The following is an 18378-nucleotide window of genomic DNA, read 5'->3' as shown; positions in this document are numbered from 1 at the left end:
AGAAGGAAACAAAACAAAACAAACAAACAAACAAAAAACAGATGGGGGATGCGGCTAGAGCTGTTGCTCAGTGGAAAAGCGCTTGCCTAGAAAGCACGAGGCCTTGAGTTTTATCCCTAGAACTGACGAAGGAAAAGGAAGGAAGGGGGCATGTTTGTTTCTCCCCCAAACACTGGAGCCCTAAAAAAATACTAGTCCGCAAGACAATTGTTGAAAATAATAGTTCTTGTTATTACAAATCCTGTTTACTGTCCCAACAATGGTATAGCCAAGTAATGAAGTCATCTGTGCCTTTTGTTCCTCTCTCAGCACTTCATTGGGCGCACATCCAAGCGAAACCAGCAGCTTCGGCCACCAGGGCTCCAACTTCTCGAATCAATTCCCGGCCGCAGCCCGGGACCTGGACCCGCCGGGCCACTCCTCCTTCCTGTGGGTTGGGAGGAGCCGGGAGGCTGTGGCGGTGTGATATTGAGGGCTTGAGCTGGTCGTCTTCCGCTAGAGCCCGGCCTGAGGCCACCATGACCTGGGAGCTGGTGCTCTGGTTGCTGGCGCTGGGCGCGCTGCTCCTGCTCCTGGTGCAGCTGCTGCGCTTCCTCCGTGCCGACGGCGACCTCGCTCTGTTGTGGGCTGAGTGGCAGGGGCGACGCCCAGGTGAGGGCCCTCCGTGACTCCCAGACACAAGTGGGAGATCGGGCTTAGAGCGGCCAAGGCGGGTCTAGATCACTAGCTTCCCGGTGGTCCGGGTGGTCCGGGTGGTCCGGGTCCCTCGCGTTTGCGTGGAGTTTATGGGTCGCGGGGCCGCGCCCTTCCTAGGCTGCCTTAAGGAGGCAGTTCTGCCCCTTTGTTTTTATTTATTTATTTATTTTTAATGGAGATCATTTTTTTTAAACCTTTATTTCACTTACTTATTTTAATGTGGTGCTGAGGATCGAACCCAGGGTCCCACCTGTGCGAGGCGAGCGCTCTACCGCTGAGCCACAACCCCAGACCCTGTTTTTTATCCTTATGGGAAAATGGCACAGACTCACTTTCCAGCTCAGGCAACCCCTGCAAACTACCGGAGAGCGCGAGAATTGGAGGAACGCCCTCAGGGGTTTGACTTCTCAGCCAGGATCCCAGGGGTTCTGGTGTAGTGTCAGGGGAAGACACTCTGAGAAACAAGGAGCGGGTATCCCCCTGCATTGTAAGACAGTCTCCTTGTACAGAGGCTCAGTGTGTCTTCCTGAAGTTGTTTGTCCTCGACTTCTCGCTGTTCTGTAGTTTTGGAATCAAATCTGAGGTAATGGTGTCTTCCATCTGCCTTCTCACTAGGATATAACTGTAACACCACAAAGAGCTGAATTGGTATTGTGCTGAGGTGAGATAATTCTTGGCACACTAAGGGGGCATTCTGCCTACCCTTCTTTTGTCTCTGCCTTCCTATTTTATGGTCCTATAATGAGTGTGTGTGTGTGTGTGTGGGGGGGGTGTATGTGTATTCATGAACACAGTGTGTACTAGGTAGGCAGTGTGCTCAGCACTTTACAAGCATAACGTTTGATTTTACAAAACTGGTACAAATTGGGCATTACTCTTGTTTTCTACATAAGGAAATTGATGTTCAGAGAAATGAAATGACCTGCCTAAAGGTGAGGTTTCCCTGGACTAAGTTTCCTGTATGAAAATACCTGAAGTATGTGATGAAGTTGGCTTGGAAGTGAAATAGTTACTAGCTCAAAAGATAGTCTATATTTTCTTAATGGCTGATGGGTAGAGATAAAATTGGTTCTTGGGGACTGAAAAAAATATGATGGCAGAGTGTTTTGTGTCTCTCCAAAGCTCAACCTTCCTGATGAAATAAAATTTCATTGTATTTCATTTCTCTGGTTGGGCTTTCTTGGGTAAAACATGTGCAGCAGTACTGTTGCTGAATTAATACACAGCATGTATGCAAGGTCAGGGCTACAAGACTATGGCAAATAGTTGGCTGTGATTGGTGGACTTTGGTTTTTTTTTTTTTTTTTGGTTGTTTTTTAATCAGGAATTCCATATACACTGCAATTTTACTAACTGCGGAACTTTCTCCTGATTGTAGGTGAAAGGCATGTGCCTATTCACTGCCATTGGCTGCCTTGTGGATGTTTGTGTTTGATTCTAAGTGCTTTTGTGTTAAGTTGGACTTTCTACTTTTATCACAAAATTCTACAAAAGTTATTCAATCCATCAAATTATGTTGAGGAAAAGGAAAAATATTAACAGTATCTGAATGCATATCTAGCAGCTTAACTGCTAAGTAAGTTTAGCTTTTACTTGATTATCAAATAAAAGTTAAAAGATAAGGTCACTAATAATAGTGTTTAAGAAATTCAATGATTTTTTTCAGTTGTGTTACTTTTGTTGGAAAAATGAATTTTGAAGGATTTTAAATTTGATGATAGTCAATATGTGGTTGTATAAGTTTAAAATTTGCATGTTAATTTTATATATCAGGGCTGGGGTTGTGGCTCCGTGGTAGAGTGCTTGCCTAGCATTTACAAGGCACCAGGTTCAATCCTCAGCACCACATAAATGTAAAATAAAGATATTGTGTCCAACTAAAGCTTAAGGATAAATATTTTTAAAATTTCATATATTATCACTTATTTAATAAGTTACATTAAAATTTCTTTAACAAATTCAGTTAACAGTTTAATAGTTTTTAATTTTAAAATTTTGTCATTCTTAATCTGCATTGACAAAAAGTAAGCTTTATAGAACTCTATTTATAAAGCATACACAGAAATATGTACAGTGTGTAGAAACATATTTGTTGAATGTAACTTCATTTGGGGGCATGTTAAGGAAAAAACATGTCTAAAAAGACATTGGTGTAGAGGGATAAAGAAAAAAAATTAAAGGAACATGGAAATCCACTGAGATTTCCTAAACAACTTAGTCATAAAGATGGGCAGGCCCTATGAAGAAAAAAATTATGCTCTTTGATTACTTTGTAGATTTATTATTTTTTGTTACTTTAAAAAGTAGACAACACATGGAGGAACTTTGGATAGGGCAAAGGGGAGAGAGGGGAAGGGATAGGGCATGAGGGTAGGAAAGATAGTGGAATGAGATGGACATCATTACCCTAGGTACATGTATAAAAACATGAATGATGTGACTCTGTACAACCAGAGAAATGAAAAGTTGTGCTGTATTTGTGTGCTATGAACTGAAATGCATTCTGTTGTCAAATTAGAACAAATAAATAAATTAATTAAAAAAGTAGAAAACACATTCATGTAATAAAAAATTACAAATATAAAAGCATATATGGTAAAAAGCAAAGCTTACCCCACCCTTGTACCCCAGAATCCCAGTATTCAGGCAATCACTATTTTCTGCCTCTTTTGTGTCCTTCTAGAGAGACATATTCTTTGCATTTATCTCACAAGATGAATTTCCAAGGAAACTAAATTTGGATATCGGACATTGATTTAGAAAATCCTATGGCACAGTTCCTGAGTATGAAAAGAGACAACATGTATGGACAACTCAGGTTTTAGTTGACAGAAACCTCAGTGTGAGTCAGCTGTGAATTGCCTTCCAGCAAAGCTGAGGCGGGTCTGGGCTACATCTGCAGACATTTAGTGTCTAAAGAAACAACTGCCAATGATGCCTCTGTGCTGGGCACTGGGGATGCAGCAGGAACCTGACATAATCAGGTCATAGACGAACCTTCTGCAGGACAAGGGAAGTAATGGAGTCAGCTCATCCTGCTCTGCATTGCCCTGACCCCACTGGAATCCTGCATCCTTCTGTGGCCAGCTCCCTTCAACAGGAGCATTGAACAAGCAATGGGAGCTTGTGCAGGGGGTTTGAGCAGAGCTCAGGACCTGGTGCTGAGGACACATGAGGAAAGCAGCAGAAGTTAAATATGTTTATTTAGCCTTAGAGAAGCCAGAGATGGGAGCCCTCAGGGAGGATAGAACAGCTGTCTTCAAGCACATGAGGATGGCCATGTGGAAGAGGCTTGATTTACTCTTTCTGGTGCCAGAAGGCAGGCCTGCTGCCCACTGCTGCCAGTGGGTAGAAGTTAAAGCTGTATCCCGTCAGTGGAAGAAAGAGCCCTTGAATGATTAGACTTGTGTGAAAGTCCCAGATGACGAGCTTCCACAGCCTGGGAGGGAAGGAAGTGGAGACTAGTCGATGGTTTGAGGAGAGAATTTTCAAACTGGGTTTAGCATTGAATGTTAGTTTCTGTCTAACTCTAAGAGTCTGCTTTCAGGTGCTCTTTCAGGGAGTATTTATATATGTCAGATTCTGTGGAATGTTAAACAAAGGCTGGCTGCTAAACAAAAAAGCGTTCTTCAGGATGGGAGGGTGGGTGTCAGAACTGAATGTGCTAAGGTGAACTTGAGCCTGGACACTTTCACTGTTGGCTTTATGTAATAGCTGCTTGCTTATAGATACAAAATGAAGAAACCTTTATTAGCTCTAGGCCAAGTTAGTCAACAGTTTCAGAGCAAAGTAGATTCACTTTATGTGTCTGAGTAAAGAATTCCAAAACAAACTGAATTCACTTTACTTAAATTTGGATTAATGAGTAGTCAATTCCAAGTCAAGCGAATAACATTGAGAAAATAAAGGATTACCTAATACATATTTCTTAATCCTGTAACATTCTGGTCCAATTGTGCTTTTCCAAAAAAGTAATATTACCTTGCAGGAAAGCTTTGTAGCCCAGGCATATTTTAGGGACATTTCCATTTTTAGTTTAAATATTTATAGAAGACTGTTTTCCTAAGGGCAGTTGTATTGTTTAAAATATCTAAGAAACAGTTGAGTTTTAAAATATTGAGTAAAATCAGGTACTCTGGAGGTGTGACTCCGGAGGCTGAGGCAAGAGGATAACTAGTTTGAGGCCATTTTTAGCAACATAGTGAGGCCTAAGCAACTTAGAGAAACCCTGTCTCAAAATTAAAATTATAAAGGACTGGGGGTATAGCTCAGTGGGAAAGTCAGCTACACCCATGGAAAGTGACCTTGGGTTCCAGTCCCATCACTGCAAAGACAACTGATCTTATTTAAATATGTGCACTATATGATAGTCAACTGTGTGGAGTTTGGAGCTAGCTATACCTGGGTTCATATCCCAGCTTTGCCAGGGTTTTTAGGTGTTGATTCATAGTTATTTAGTTTTGGATTCCTTTCTATGTTTCAATCTCTCCCAGGCACTGAGGCTATCCAGGAACAAGGAAGTCAGGGTCTCAATCTTGATGGTATTTACAGTCTACTCAGGGTAAATTAATCTTTATTAACCTCAGTTTTCTTTTCTAAAAAAGTGAGATCATAACAGGATTCTTGTGAGGGTTTTATTAAGTAAAGCAAAGCATATAAGCAATAAAGAAAAATGAAATCATTAGGACTATTAACCCTATTGGCCCTGGTGGGAGAATCAGAACAAAGTTATTAAAGTAATAAAGAAAAATGAAATCATTAGGACTATTAACCCTATTGGCCCTGGTGGGAGAATCAGAGCAAAGTTATTAAAGTAATAAAGAAAAATGAAATCATTAGGACTATTAACCCTATTGGCCCTGGTGGGAGAATCAGAACAAAGTTATTAGTATTCTATGTTTTGCTGCTGTAAAGTCCACCTGTTAAAATATTTTTGTGTGATTATTATTATTTTTTATTGTAGATGAACACACAGTATCTTTATTTTTATGTGGTGCTGAGGATTGATCTCAGTGCCTCACACATGCTCAGCAAGCACTCTACCACTGAGCTACAGCCTCAGCCCGAGTTTCCCATGTTTTTACTCATTACTCTTAACAATCCTATGAGGGATTTGATATTAATCACTTTTCTTGATCTGGAAAATTAAGGCACTGAGCATATGGGACATGCTCATTGCTGTGTGTGGTGGAGCCGAAATTTGAACCCTGGCAGTCTCTAAAGATGCTATTGTTAAAAAGATTGGATTTAAAAGTGCTTAACTTAAATAGTACACAAGGTTCTTGATTTCAAGTGTCCTGATATAAAATCATAAATGCAAAGTTAAGTAGTAACTTGCTAGCTAGTTTTAATCCATAACACATATCTTTTTTTTTTAAAGAGAGAATTTTTTAATATTTATTTATTTATTTATTTTAGTTTTTGGTGGACACAACATCTTTGTTTTATCTTTATGTGGTGCTGAGGATCGAACCCAGCACCCCGTGCATGCCAGACGAGCACGCTACCGCTTGAGCCACATCCCCAGCCCCATAACACATATCTTAATGAAGAAGAAACACAGGAGGTGAATCACAGTGACTCTACAGGTTCAGATAGACAGTGACTTCAGTGACTATCATCTTCTGCAGCACAAATAAACCACTTGCCATTGCTTTAGTATTGCAGCATTTTCAGAGTCTTCAACAGGAAAATGACTGTGCAAGAACACAACATGTCTTCTTCCTGTCATTATATATTTCATCTTGGGTAAACTACTAAGATTCTCCTCAAATGAGAGCTCAAGCATTTCAGGGGCACTATTACAAAATGACATTAAGTCATCCAATTTGATTGCCAGATGGAGAAAATATTACCTTTAAAATGCAAGATGATTACATCTTTTCATAGAGCAGCACTTGTAATATTGGCACTCTTCATTGAAAGCTTGATTTCAAAAAGTTGGAAGGACTGACTGAAAAAAGTAGTCTGAATTCATCATTATACGGAGAAGAAAAGTGAGTCTGGGTAATGACTTTCTGTTCACTTAGATTGATTGATTGATTGATTGATGGCCCTGAGGATTGAACCCAAGGCCTTGTACATCTGAGGCAAGCACTCTAACAACTGAGCTATATCCCCAGTCCCTTAGCTTTACTTTTCTTATCACACGTGTAGATATATAGAGCCACGTAGTGAACCATGGAGTGATAAGGCTAACCTTGAAGTAAAGTCTGGAAAATTCTGCAATGCATAAAATACTGTCTAGATAACTATTACTAATATGGTTTGTATTCATGCTTTAAGAGATTAGGTATGAGGAGTTTTCTTAGAAAGTTTAAAAAATTTAAGCTCCACACATTAGTATTCATATTTAGCGGTATTGTTTAAAGTTTTTGATGTTTGTTTGTTGCCAATCTTTGATGTGCAGGTGTGATCTCTCACTTATTCATTCCCTTCTACCTCTATTTCTTTCCTCAATAGAATGGGAGTTGACCGACATGGTGGTGTGGGTGACTGGAGCATCCAGTGGGATTGGCGAGGAGCTGGCTTACCAGCTATCAAAACTGGGAGTTTCTCTTGTGCTGTCAGCCAGAAGAGTGCATGAGCTGGAAAGGGTGAAAAGAAAATGCCTAGGTGAGTGAACCTAAAACAGAAGCTGTGCTTCCTAGACATGAGGCACACTGCAAACTCAAGTGCAGCCTGGGAATTGCAGAGGGGAGATGGGCTTCTCCTGCCAGTGCACCCTGACTCCAAGTGCCTGGCCCCTGGCCCTTTTCTCTTGTCGCATCTTAGTTGGCTTCCCTTCACCTTTCCTGCCTCATTTTGTCAGCTTTCTATTCTTTTTTGCACTGACTCTTGGCATTAGGGAGAGACTGCTGATTGTCCAATCCTTTTTGACTTTTTAGTGACCAGGTGACTTATATTTTTGTCTTAGAGAAAGAATAGTTTTCTTTTTTTAATATTTATTTAGTTGTAGATGAACACATAGTATGTTTATTTATTTTTATGTGGTCCTGGGGATTGAACCCAGTGCCTCATTAGTGAGAGGCAAGTGCTTTACCACTGAGCTATAGCCTCAGCCCCGTTCAGTTTGTTTTTTATCTATAACATTCATATATGTAACCACTGAAACTGAGGTAGGATGGATCCTTACTCATTTTGCTAAAATGTGAGATATTGTAGTCAATGGAATGGTATAACATTTTTGTTATAGAGAATAAAAGAAACAGAATGAAATTAGGTATAAAAAATGCAACCTATAAAGGGTGATTATGTTAATTATTTGTTGGTTTGGGTTTTGGTGTTATGTTCACATTGAAAGCAGCCTCAAGTAGAAGAGCTGTTTTTTCTCATAGGGTACTTGGTATCTAAACTGAGAGGATGTTGAATTTTCCAGCTCATTGTTTTTTGGTCATCTCTCTGTTATTCCTTTTTTCAGTCTTTCTTTAACTTTGCTGATTTTGAGCTAAACACCCTGTAATAGGAGTTCATTGCCTGATTAACAGTCTGCAAGGCCACAGGTCATCTTTGATGATATTGCTTCCAAAGGCCTCTTATGGCACTAGGTCATTTCTTATGGTAGTTACCCCTCTACTTCTGGGACCTGCAAGTCCTGCACAAGCAGAGAAACTGAACCCTGTCAGCCTTTCTTCATTTGTGTGAGCGTGAATGCTTTTCTTTTATCTGTCAGATCATTAGTGCAAGCCCTTACATTTATTAGTTTGCAGATGATGCTTCATTATGTCCTCTTTTGCCCATAAATAATTTGTACTTACTGTATTTTCTGTTTTGTTTTTCTTATTGGCATTATTTATTCTGTTTCAAGGTTAGAGTTCAGGCAAATTTGCTTTAATGAACATAAATAGAAAATGGCAGTTGTAGCACATGTTGATTCTTGGTGGGATTTGTAGAAAGGACCATGTTGTTTTCTTATATGTCATTGGCCTGTGGCTTCTACATGTCATTTGACTGTGGGCTTTGAGCTTCTTACTGAATTAAAACATAACTTTTGTTTTCTTTTTCTTTTTTAAAATGTTTGCAAGGCAGCAACTAACCTTTGTGAGCCTACTGCAAAGTGAAAAAAACTGTACTTCTAAAGAAATTGCTCTACAGTTTTTGTTTCTTATAGCTTGTAGGTTAGTCTTGATTTCCACCAGTCTTTTCTGAAGTTCTACTGTCTTTATTCAGAATAAAGCATGCTATTCCATGTCTGGTGAAGCTGGCCACCTTTTTTTGTCTAAGATGTTTCCATATTACCTCTAGTTCTCCTGGTGACTGAGAGAAACTTTCAAAGGGCCACCCAGAAGTGAATCTGTGGGCAACTCCTATTGCAGGGTGTGTGTTAAACTTAAGAAGAGTAGCAAGGAGAATGAATGATCTTTGTCATGATGTTCTCACTAATTTTAAAGTATTTTTATTTAGAGAATGGCAATTTAAAAGGAAAAGATATACTCATTTTGCCCCTTGACCTGACTGACAGAAGTTCCCATGAGGGGGCAACTAAAGCTGTTCTCCAGGAGTTTGGTAAAGTAAGTAGCAATTTATATTCATATAGCATTTATTGCATTGCTTTGTCCATCTTTGAAGTATCACAATGGTGCTCTCATTTTAAGACTTGTATGTACATGGCGTCCGTGCAGTGTAATCAGGCCTATGTATTAGGCCTGTTAATCACTGAGTCTGACATTTTCCATAAAAAGTTTTATAAAATGGGAGTACCATAGGTACATTCTGGTTACTTTACCATGATTTTTATTACTAAATTCTAGAAATATATCATTGTTCTATTGAATCTTCAAGTTAACAATATAAACAATTGTGCCTAGAATTTCCTTTACAACCTCTAAGCATCTCTTTTCTGATTTTATTTAACTAGATTGACATTCTGGTCAATAATGGTGGAAGATCCCAGCGTTCTTTGATTATGGATACCAACTTCGATGTCTTCAAGGAGCTAATTGAGCTTAACTATTTAGGGACAGTCTCTTTGACAAAGTGTGTCCTACCTCACATGATCGAGAGGAAACAAGGAAAGATAGTTATTGTGAATAGCCTTGCAGGCATTGTATCTGTACCTCTATCCGGTGGATATTGTGCCAGTAAGCATGCTCTTCGGGTAAGGCTGCTGAAACTCTACTCTGACAGAACTGACCCAAATGGGGAATATGATTATCCTTGGAACTGGGCAATTTTTTTTGTGTGTGGGAAAACAGAAATAGAACTTTGATAGAAGATATCCCCCAGTACATGATAAAAACAATTTGAGCCACACATGCTTCAAACTTGTCCAAAATATATGTATTGAGCATCTATCCTGTGCCATACACTGCAGCAGATCCTGGAATATAAAAATATGATTTTGCTCTTTAGAAGTGTATGTAGGGGCTAGGATTGTGGCTCAGTGGTAAAGTGCTTGCCTAGCATGCGTGAGGTATTGGGTTCAATCCTTGGAACCACATAAAAATAAATAGAATAAAATTGTGTCCATCTACAACTAAAAAAAAAAAAAAAGAAGAAGAAGTATATATAGTCTGGTCAGCATGTCTTGTTCACCTTATCCCTATTTCCACCACGTCCTCATGGTAAACTGTGAGTCTTCCCCTCCCTCTACACAAACTTTGGGATGTATTTTCTTTCTCCCATTACTGTGACTTTTTTTTTTCCTTCCCCTTTGTACTCACTGTACATTTTGCCACGTCTCATGAATGTGAAAAGAGGTACTGACAACTGAAGTATTAGTATTGGGCCTCATGTGACATTTCAGTGGTTTTGGAAGAAGAAATCTCAGCCAGGGCAAAGGCCAGGAGAATAATTTGATTTTGAATTTTATAACTTATGAAGTGTAAATACTCTTACTGAAGGAAATTTTAATATTTGCTTAAGTGTGGATAGGAAGAACATATAAGGCAAATAGGAGGAGAATGATGGAAGGAGATCCAAAGTGTAAAATTAATATTGTTGAAGGTTAGTTTGAGTCAGCATTTTACTCTTGGGAAAATGAGATGCAATAGCTGCGTGGTTGTCTTACTTTTTAGAGAATGTAAAGCTTTGGTTCTTTAGGACATCTTCTTTCTTCTCTGAACAGGGGACAGTTTGAAGTGATGAGACTATAGAATGCAGCACTGATTTCTTCCTCTTCAACAATGGGCTGTCAGTCTTACTGTAGAGCATCTGGGCAAACCACAGGTGGGCAGATGTGGGAGGACAACCACCTGTCTTTTGGCCCCAAGAGTTTCATAAGACTGACAGAATGTTCTCAGTAAAACACAGATGAGCTGTCTGGCCTCCCTCCAAGCTTCTCTGTTAATTACTGGATTTGATTTTCTGATAGGATGTGGTAGGTTGAGACTCTAGTTAGTTTTACAAGTAGTTGAACATTAAGCAGGAGGCTTTTGTGAAGAATACAGTTTTTTTTCTAGGATCTCCAGCAAGTTGTGGAGTGAACTTGTTTAGTTGAAAAGTTTACATGTTAACATTTCTTTGGCTACCAGTGATTGAACCTAGGGATGCTTAACCACTGAGCCACATCCCCATCTCTTTTTTATATTTTATTAGAGACTGAGTTGCTTAGGGCCTTGCTAAGTTGCTGAGGCTGGCTTTGAACTCGTGATCCTTCTACTTCAGTCTCCCAAGCTACTGGGATAATAAGCATGCACGACTATGCCCAGCTAGTAGATGGGATTTCTAACAAGAGGTCTGAACCATCTTGAGAGGTAATATTGTCTGACAAATGGCTTACTTTATGTTTTCTTTCTGCTTTTTTGGCAGAGGGACAGAAGGTTAAAAAGGTCAGGAGTTCTCAATTCATTTACCAATTATTTTTCGGTCCATTTCTGACAGCACTCTTCCCTTGCAGCATAAACTCTCACCACCCTCATGAGGCCCAGGACTAATCATGAGGAAATAGCACTTTGTAGTGTGTTAAGTGTCAGTTATTTAAGGGCTGGTTACTAATTAATGATGTTGGATTAAATATGAATGTACCAGGGATTAGGTGTTTAGTTTCAGTAGTTAACCTAGCTTTATAACAATGTAATCTTGGAAAATTCCTAATTTAGGATCAGAGATGAAGGGAAGCAGATTTCTGTTTATTCCTTGTTGGTTTGGAAATGGCCTGTATGTTTAAGTCTAGGTCTATAGTTTGTTTTTATAAATGTCATTCAATATGTGATCATATTATAATTTTAACTGGCCATGTACTAGTTATCACCCCCAAAAGACTCATCTGCTCAAACTAAATCACCCTGTTTAGTAAAATATTTCATAGTAATATCAATTGAAAAGGTTGGATTCTTTCTCTGTGGTGAATTTCTGTGCAGCATTGATCCCTCTGTACTCCCTATTGCCCCAAACACTGGCACTTAGATGACTCTGGAGAATAAAGAGAAAGCCCATCCCATTGATTTCTGGAGAACATGCACTTGTTTTAGAGCAGGGAGATGAGGATTGCTATGAGGAGGGTGTATCAGAACCTTCTGGGAGTTCTTGTTGGTTCAGGGTTTGCCAACCATAAAGACCACTGATGGTAAGAGCCATTACTACTAAGGTGGCAAACTGCCTATACCTGGCAAGAGGTGAGGATGTCTTTCCTGGATCGCCTCTGGTCTCACAGTGAAAAATGCATAACATTGTTTGCCTGACTACACTACTTGACCTTTATTCAGGCTTTTCAGAGCATATTTTGATAAATCATGAGCCATGAGTCTCCATTTAACTTTATTTGCCTTTTTTTTTTCCTTTTGTGTCTGTTAGGGTTTTTTTAATTGCCTTCGATCTGAACTTACCAAATATCCAGGTATAATCATTTCTAACATTTACCCAGGACCTGTCTACTCAAATATTGTGAAGAATGCACTAGCTGAAGAAGTCACAAAGGTAAAAATTTCTAATTGTCATATAATTTGAATGCTTTCCTTGTTATATTGTAGTGTTTTTTTTTTTTTTACTATATTTCAGGGTTATTATGTCATACTTTTGTTAGAAAACTTATGAAAATTGTTAGTCAGCTGATAGTGCATAGGCTGCTGATAGTGCATTGGCCTTATGTTTAAATAAAGGCTAAAGAAGTTGCTAAGATAATATTTATAAGATGTCTGCCATTACGGGTGTGCTATTATGTGATAGGTTTTTTTCTTATTTAGAAGTCCATTTTATCTTCTTCCATTTCATCCTCTTGTTTGATGAGATTTCATTTGCTAAATGCATATCATAATAATTTGAGTCTCAGTATTAAAGTGATAACTAAATTATCACTCTAAGGTGATAATTGCTTCTAGCAATTCTAGCTAGAAGCAAACTTTCATCTTTTAGTTAGCCCATACAGTATTCTCTTGTATATTTATCATTCCTATTAGGCTAATTGAAGAATTACAAAAATTGCACTGGGAATATAGTTCAGGTGTAGAATGCTTGGGAGCATGAGCAAGGCCCTGTGTGTGATCCCTAGTGCTGAAAAACAAAAAATTAAATTTGAAATACTATAGAAGTTTATAACCCCCTATAGGGTTTGTGGGGATTCCTGAAGGAATAACACAATTAGTTGGCCTTTAAGTTTTTTTCGCTTAAATGTTCTGTGAAATAGCTTGAAAAATTACTCAGCATTCACTTAATTCTAAACTTTTCTTAGACCGTGGTCCATGCTGGAGATCAGTCGTACAAGATGGCAACTAGCCGTTGTGTGCGGCTGATGTTAATTGCCATGGCTAACGATTTGAAAGAAGTTTGGATTGCAGAGCATCCTTTCTTGTTGGTGGCATATTTGTGGCAATATATGCCAACCCTGGCCATTTGGATGATGAACAAATTAGGGAAGAAAAGGATTAATAACTTTCAGAGTGGTAAGGTAAGAGCAGTTTATATATTTCTTAATAATATGTTTCAATTTTGTAGGAAAATAAAAAAATCTTAGTGCTTAAAAGCTTTCTTGCTAACCCTCCAACAATTTCATATCAAATACAGAAATTATAACAAGTATTCCACCCCCATATATATCTGGTGGCTTACTGTAAATTTTGACTAGTCTTGGGAGAAATGAGTTTTCTACAAGGTAAAATCAAACCAAAGGTTGCCATTTTTTTTTTTTTCTCTACACTTAACCGTTTGACTAGGATCTGTATCAAAGTGCTCTTCAAAGTGCTCTTTCCCCAGCAAGATCTACCCATCCTACCAGTCTCTCAGGGCAGGGGTTACCTCTTTGAAGTGATCCCTGGCTTCTTCTCCCACCCCTCCCCAGGACTAGGTGCACCTCAGGCCCTATACCCTCCTCTTCTGTCAAAGCACTGACTGCATTGCTAAGACAGGTGTATGCACACTGTGCAGGATACACTACTGTTGCCTCCATCCTGCACATCTGACATGTGCCTGTGGCCACATTTACGGAAAAAGCTTATTACTGCCTTTGGCCCTCATTGTTATCGCAATTAGTGGGGTATATCATTAACTGATTGATAAAATTGTGACCATCAGTAGAGTTTAATGCATAAATAACACAGCAAATGTAATGAGTTAATCTCAAAATTATAGATTGATTGTACAAAGAAAGGTTAGTGCTATGGAAGGATTTTATTGAGTTATTTATTTAAAGAGTTATTTCTTTCATACTCTGTTACTATCATATTTTGAATTAAGAAAATGCAGATTGACATAAAAAAAGAATCATAAAAGAGGATCATACTCTACATGTCCACTATATAATCTACCACTATTTTAAACAACCCACTGAAACATCTAATCCACTTGTTACACATTTAATTTGTTCCAACTTTTTGTAGGGAAGTGCAAATGAATTACTAGGGAAAAAGATCGAAACACCGGAACATAACAAAATGCTTAGAGATTATAAAATGGATTAATAATACACTAAAACATCCAGAGCTTGTAAAATTATTGAGTCTTTCCCTGTACTAATCTGTAATGTGGAACAGTTTACTTTGAGCCAAATAATTTACAATTGTTTTGGCAGTGCTGAGACTCTGGTAGTATGGGATGGTTCCAAAGATGAGCTTGATCAAAGATTACATCTGAAATTTAAATTTGGAGCATAGTTGATCTAATGGCATTGAGCCCAGCTATATATAAGAGTTGGGAGGGGAAGGCCACCTATCTAGAAAGGAACCACAGCATCCTGGCTGAGAGCACGAAGCCTAGTGCTGGGCTTTCTGGGTTCAAATCCCAGCTCTACCCGATTCTCTGCCCCTTGACTTTTAGCAAGTTACTTCTCTATAGCTCAATCTCTCCATCTGGGCAATGGAGATTAGTGAATAGTAAGTATCTAGTCACAGGATTGTTATGGAGATTGAATGAGTTAGTACATGAAAAGCTTTAAAACAGTCTGTAGTGTTATAAATGTTTGCTGTTATGATTTTATTTTCTTTCTCATCCTGACTTTCATAAGTAGCAGGATATTCAGCATACATAAAGTAAAGGTCAATGATTTGTGTTTTTATACAAAAACTAAAAAATCAAATCTGTATATTTGGAAGGTGTATGTGATGATTTGATATTATACATACATTGTAAAATGATTACTACAGTAAATCTGATTAACACATCTCCCATAGTTACCTTTGCTGTGTCATGAGAACATTTAAGATCTACTCTCCTATCCAATGTGAGGTATATGATATGGTGTTAACCAATCACCATGCTATACATTAATTTGAATTTGTGACTTAATAATAACCTAAGTTACTCATCTTTTAACAGAAAGGTTGTGCCCTCTGACCAACATCTGCCCATTTCTCCCACCTTCCAGCCCCTGGCAACCATTATTCAATTCTGTGCCTCAATAAGTGAGTTTTTAGATGGCACATACAAGTGAGACCATATAGTATCTTTTTGTATCTTACGTCTTTCACTTAACACTCTTCAGCTTCATTTTTGTGGTATTGGGTATTGAATCTAGGGTCTCACATCTAAGAAAGCACTCTACTATTGAGCCCCTTACATAGCCCTTTTAATTTTGTTTTGAGACATAGTCCCACTTAGTTGCTCAGGCTGGGCTTGAACTTAAAATTCTCTCATTTCACTTCTCAAATAGCTGGAATTATAGGAATGTACCATTATTCAGAATGTACCACACAGGATTTCCCTTTTTTAATGGCCAAACAGTATTCCACTGCATAGATATACACCACCTTTGTTTAACGCATTCATTCTTTGACAAGGTACTTAGGTTGTGTCCATATCTTGGCTCATAGAAAAATAGAAAAATGAGCATGGGGGTACAGATGCTCTTCCAGAAGCTGGTTTCATTTTCTGTGGATATATGCCCTGGTATGGTTTAGATATGGTTCCTCCTCAAAGCTTGGTCCCAGTATGGTAATGTTGAAAATGGTGGAACCTTAACCGATGGGCCTACTGCAAGGAAATTAGGCCATGAGGGATTAACGCTACACCCTACCTGCCTTCAGTTACCACTGAAGGGATTAATAAATATTTCTCACAGAATTTGAGTTAATTCTTAGGAGGATGAGTTGTCATGTACTAGGCTCCTTCTACATAGAACTGATTTCATTTCTTTATGAGAAAATGACCCAGATAAGGGGACTTTCAGCAGAGGCTGAACAGATGAGGTCACCCAGTCTTTGACTTTTTACAATTTCCAGAATGTGAACTTAGGAAAGCAAACAAATGAACAAAAAAATCCCCCCAAACTTTTTTCTTTTGGTCATATTGGGGATTAAATCCAGGGCCTTATGCATGCTAGGTAAGCACTCTGCTAGTGCGCTACATTCCCAGCCCTTTTCAGTTTTTATTTTGAGACAGGTTAAGTTGCCCAGACTGGCATCAAAGTTATAATTCTTCCGCTTTAGCTCCCAAGTTGCTGGGATTACATGTGTGCACATGTGTGCCCCATTGCACTTGGCTTTTTCTAGTACCCCACCTCAGGCATTTTTCTTAAAGTGGAGTAATACATATAAGTGTTATTGCTGTGTATGATATGGTAGTTCTATTTTTAATTTTTTGAGAAATATCCATATTGTTTTTCATAACTCCTATACCAATTTATATTCTCAATGATCTCAGTAACAAAGTAGACATATATTATAGAAGTGTTTTTTTTTTCAGAGAGGAAAGAGGGACCAGGGATTAGAAGAGTTTTAGTCATATGACAGTAATTCTTCTCTCAGAAATGTCCTTGTGAAGGTTATTTTATTTTGTTTACATACTATCTAAATGTAAAATATAAACATCACTCAGAAAATATAGCATTTGGGCTGGGGATGTGGCTCAAGCGGTAGCGCGCTCGCCTGGCATGCGTGCGGCCCGGGTTCGATCCTCAGCACCACATACATCCAAAGATGTTGTGTCCGCCCAGAACTAAAAAATAAATAAATAAATAAACTCTCTCTCTCTCTCTCTCTCCCCCCCTTTCCTCTCTCTTTAAAAAAAAAAAAAAAGAAAATATAGCATTTTATTACATTAGCCTTTATTAAAAGATGGCAGCCCCCCCATGACCCCCTTTCTTTAATATATTGTGTATTTCATGGTCTTTATGCCTTATCACTCTTTTTAAATTATAAATTAGGTATTCTCTAATTTCCCATTACCATTTCTGAGGCATGATACCTCATTCTCTACACAAAACCACAGAATAAGAGCCACACTGAATTTTGTGTTATCAATATCATCATTATTCTTTTTTTTTAGTACAAATTCTTTCAAGAGGAAATGCATACTTCCCAAATGAAAATCACACATGAGGGATTATCAAGTTGCTTTTTAAAAAATCATCCTTTAAATAATATATTAAAAGCTCATAAATAGTTTGAATTATATTTCAAATATTTCCATTTTAATAATTGGATCTGTTCTTTTTATTTATTAGGACAAGTCAGTGTGGGTATGATATGCTAATCTGAGTATTAATGAGAATTCAGCATTTAGGAAATGATATGAACAGATAATAACCAATGTTATTCATGTCAGATAAAGGAGATAATGATGTGAAGCTATTTAGAGAGATTTGTGGACAGATCTAAAATTTGGCTGTGATTTTTTTTTTTTTTTCAGTCCAGTCTAAACATTTGTCTGAGGCTTGTAAGGATTCTTAGCAGTGAATGATAATGAACAGATCCCTCAAAGCAACTTAATTGTAAAAACTTGGGTAAATAGTAGGAAGGACTGATACACATTACTGTTACTCTTTTACAGGATGCAGATTCCTCTTATTTTAAAATTTGGAAGACAAAACATGAGTGAAAGGAGCGCTTGTAATTTTCTGGCCATTGAAGGGAGAAGTGGAAAACATAACAGCAATCTTATGCCCAGAAGAATAACTGAAGGCTAATTTGTGATTTTTTTACTTCTTGATACAATTTTCCTTTTAGTGTACAATAAATAAAAAATAAGACTGTCATAAATCTTGCAAAACAGTATTAACATACTACATTCTTGAATAAAAGAATATTTTAAAAATACTTAGGCATTGTTATGGTTTGGATGTGAGGTGTCCCCAAAAGGCTCATGCATAAGAATGTAAGATTTAGGCGAGTAATGATTGGGTTGTGAGAGCGTTAACCCAATCAGTGAATTAATCCCCCAACAGGGAATAACTGAGTGGTAACTGAAGGCAGGTAGGGTGTGGCTGAAGGAGGTGGGTTATTTGGGGCGTGGCTTTGGGGTGTATCTTTTTGGAGTCTGCTTCCTGATCCTCATGTGAACTACATCCCTCTGCCATACTCTTCTGCCATGATGCTC

At 38.3% G+C, this 18378-nt stretch overlaps 1 protein-coding gene across 1 annotated transcript; it reads left to right on the top strand.

The window, feature by feature from the left end:
• Positions 1-333: 333 nt before the first annotated feature.
• On the top strand, positions 334-18098 carry DHRS7 (dehydrogenase/reductase 7). Its single transcript, XM_081290848.1, has 7 exons — positions 334-651; positions 7159-7311; positions 9100-9206; positions 9554-9793; positions 12430-12552; positions 13304-13519; positions 17833-18098. The coding sequence occupies exons 1-7, from the start codon at positions 519-521 to the stop codon at positions 17878-17880; spliced, it is 1020 nt and encodes a 339-aa protein (XP_081146974.1). The 5' UTR covers positions 334-518; the 3' UTR covers positions 17881-18098.
• The last annotated feature ends 280 nt before the right edge of the window (positions 18099-18378 follow it).

Source organism: Spermophilus citellus, assembly GCF_964194105.1.
Source record: "Spermophilus citellus genome assembly, chromosome: 4".
NCBI lineage: Eukaryota > Metazoa > Chordata > Mammalia > Rodentia > Sciuridae > Spermophilus > Spermophilus citellus.
Note: the sequence above shows the minus strand (reverse complement) of the source record. Positions and strands in the feature narration are given on the sequence as shown.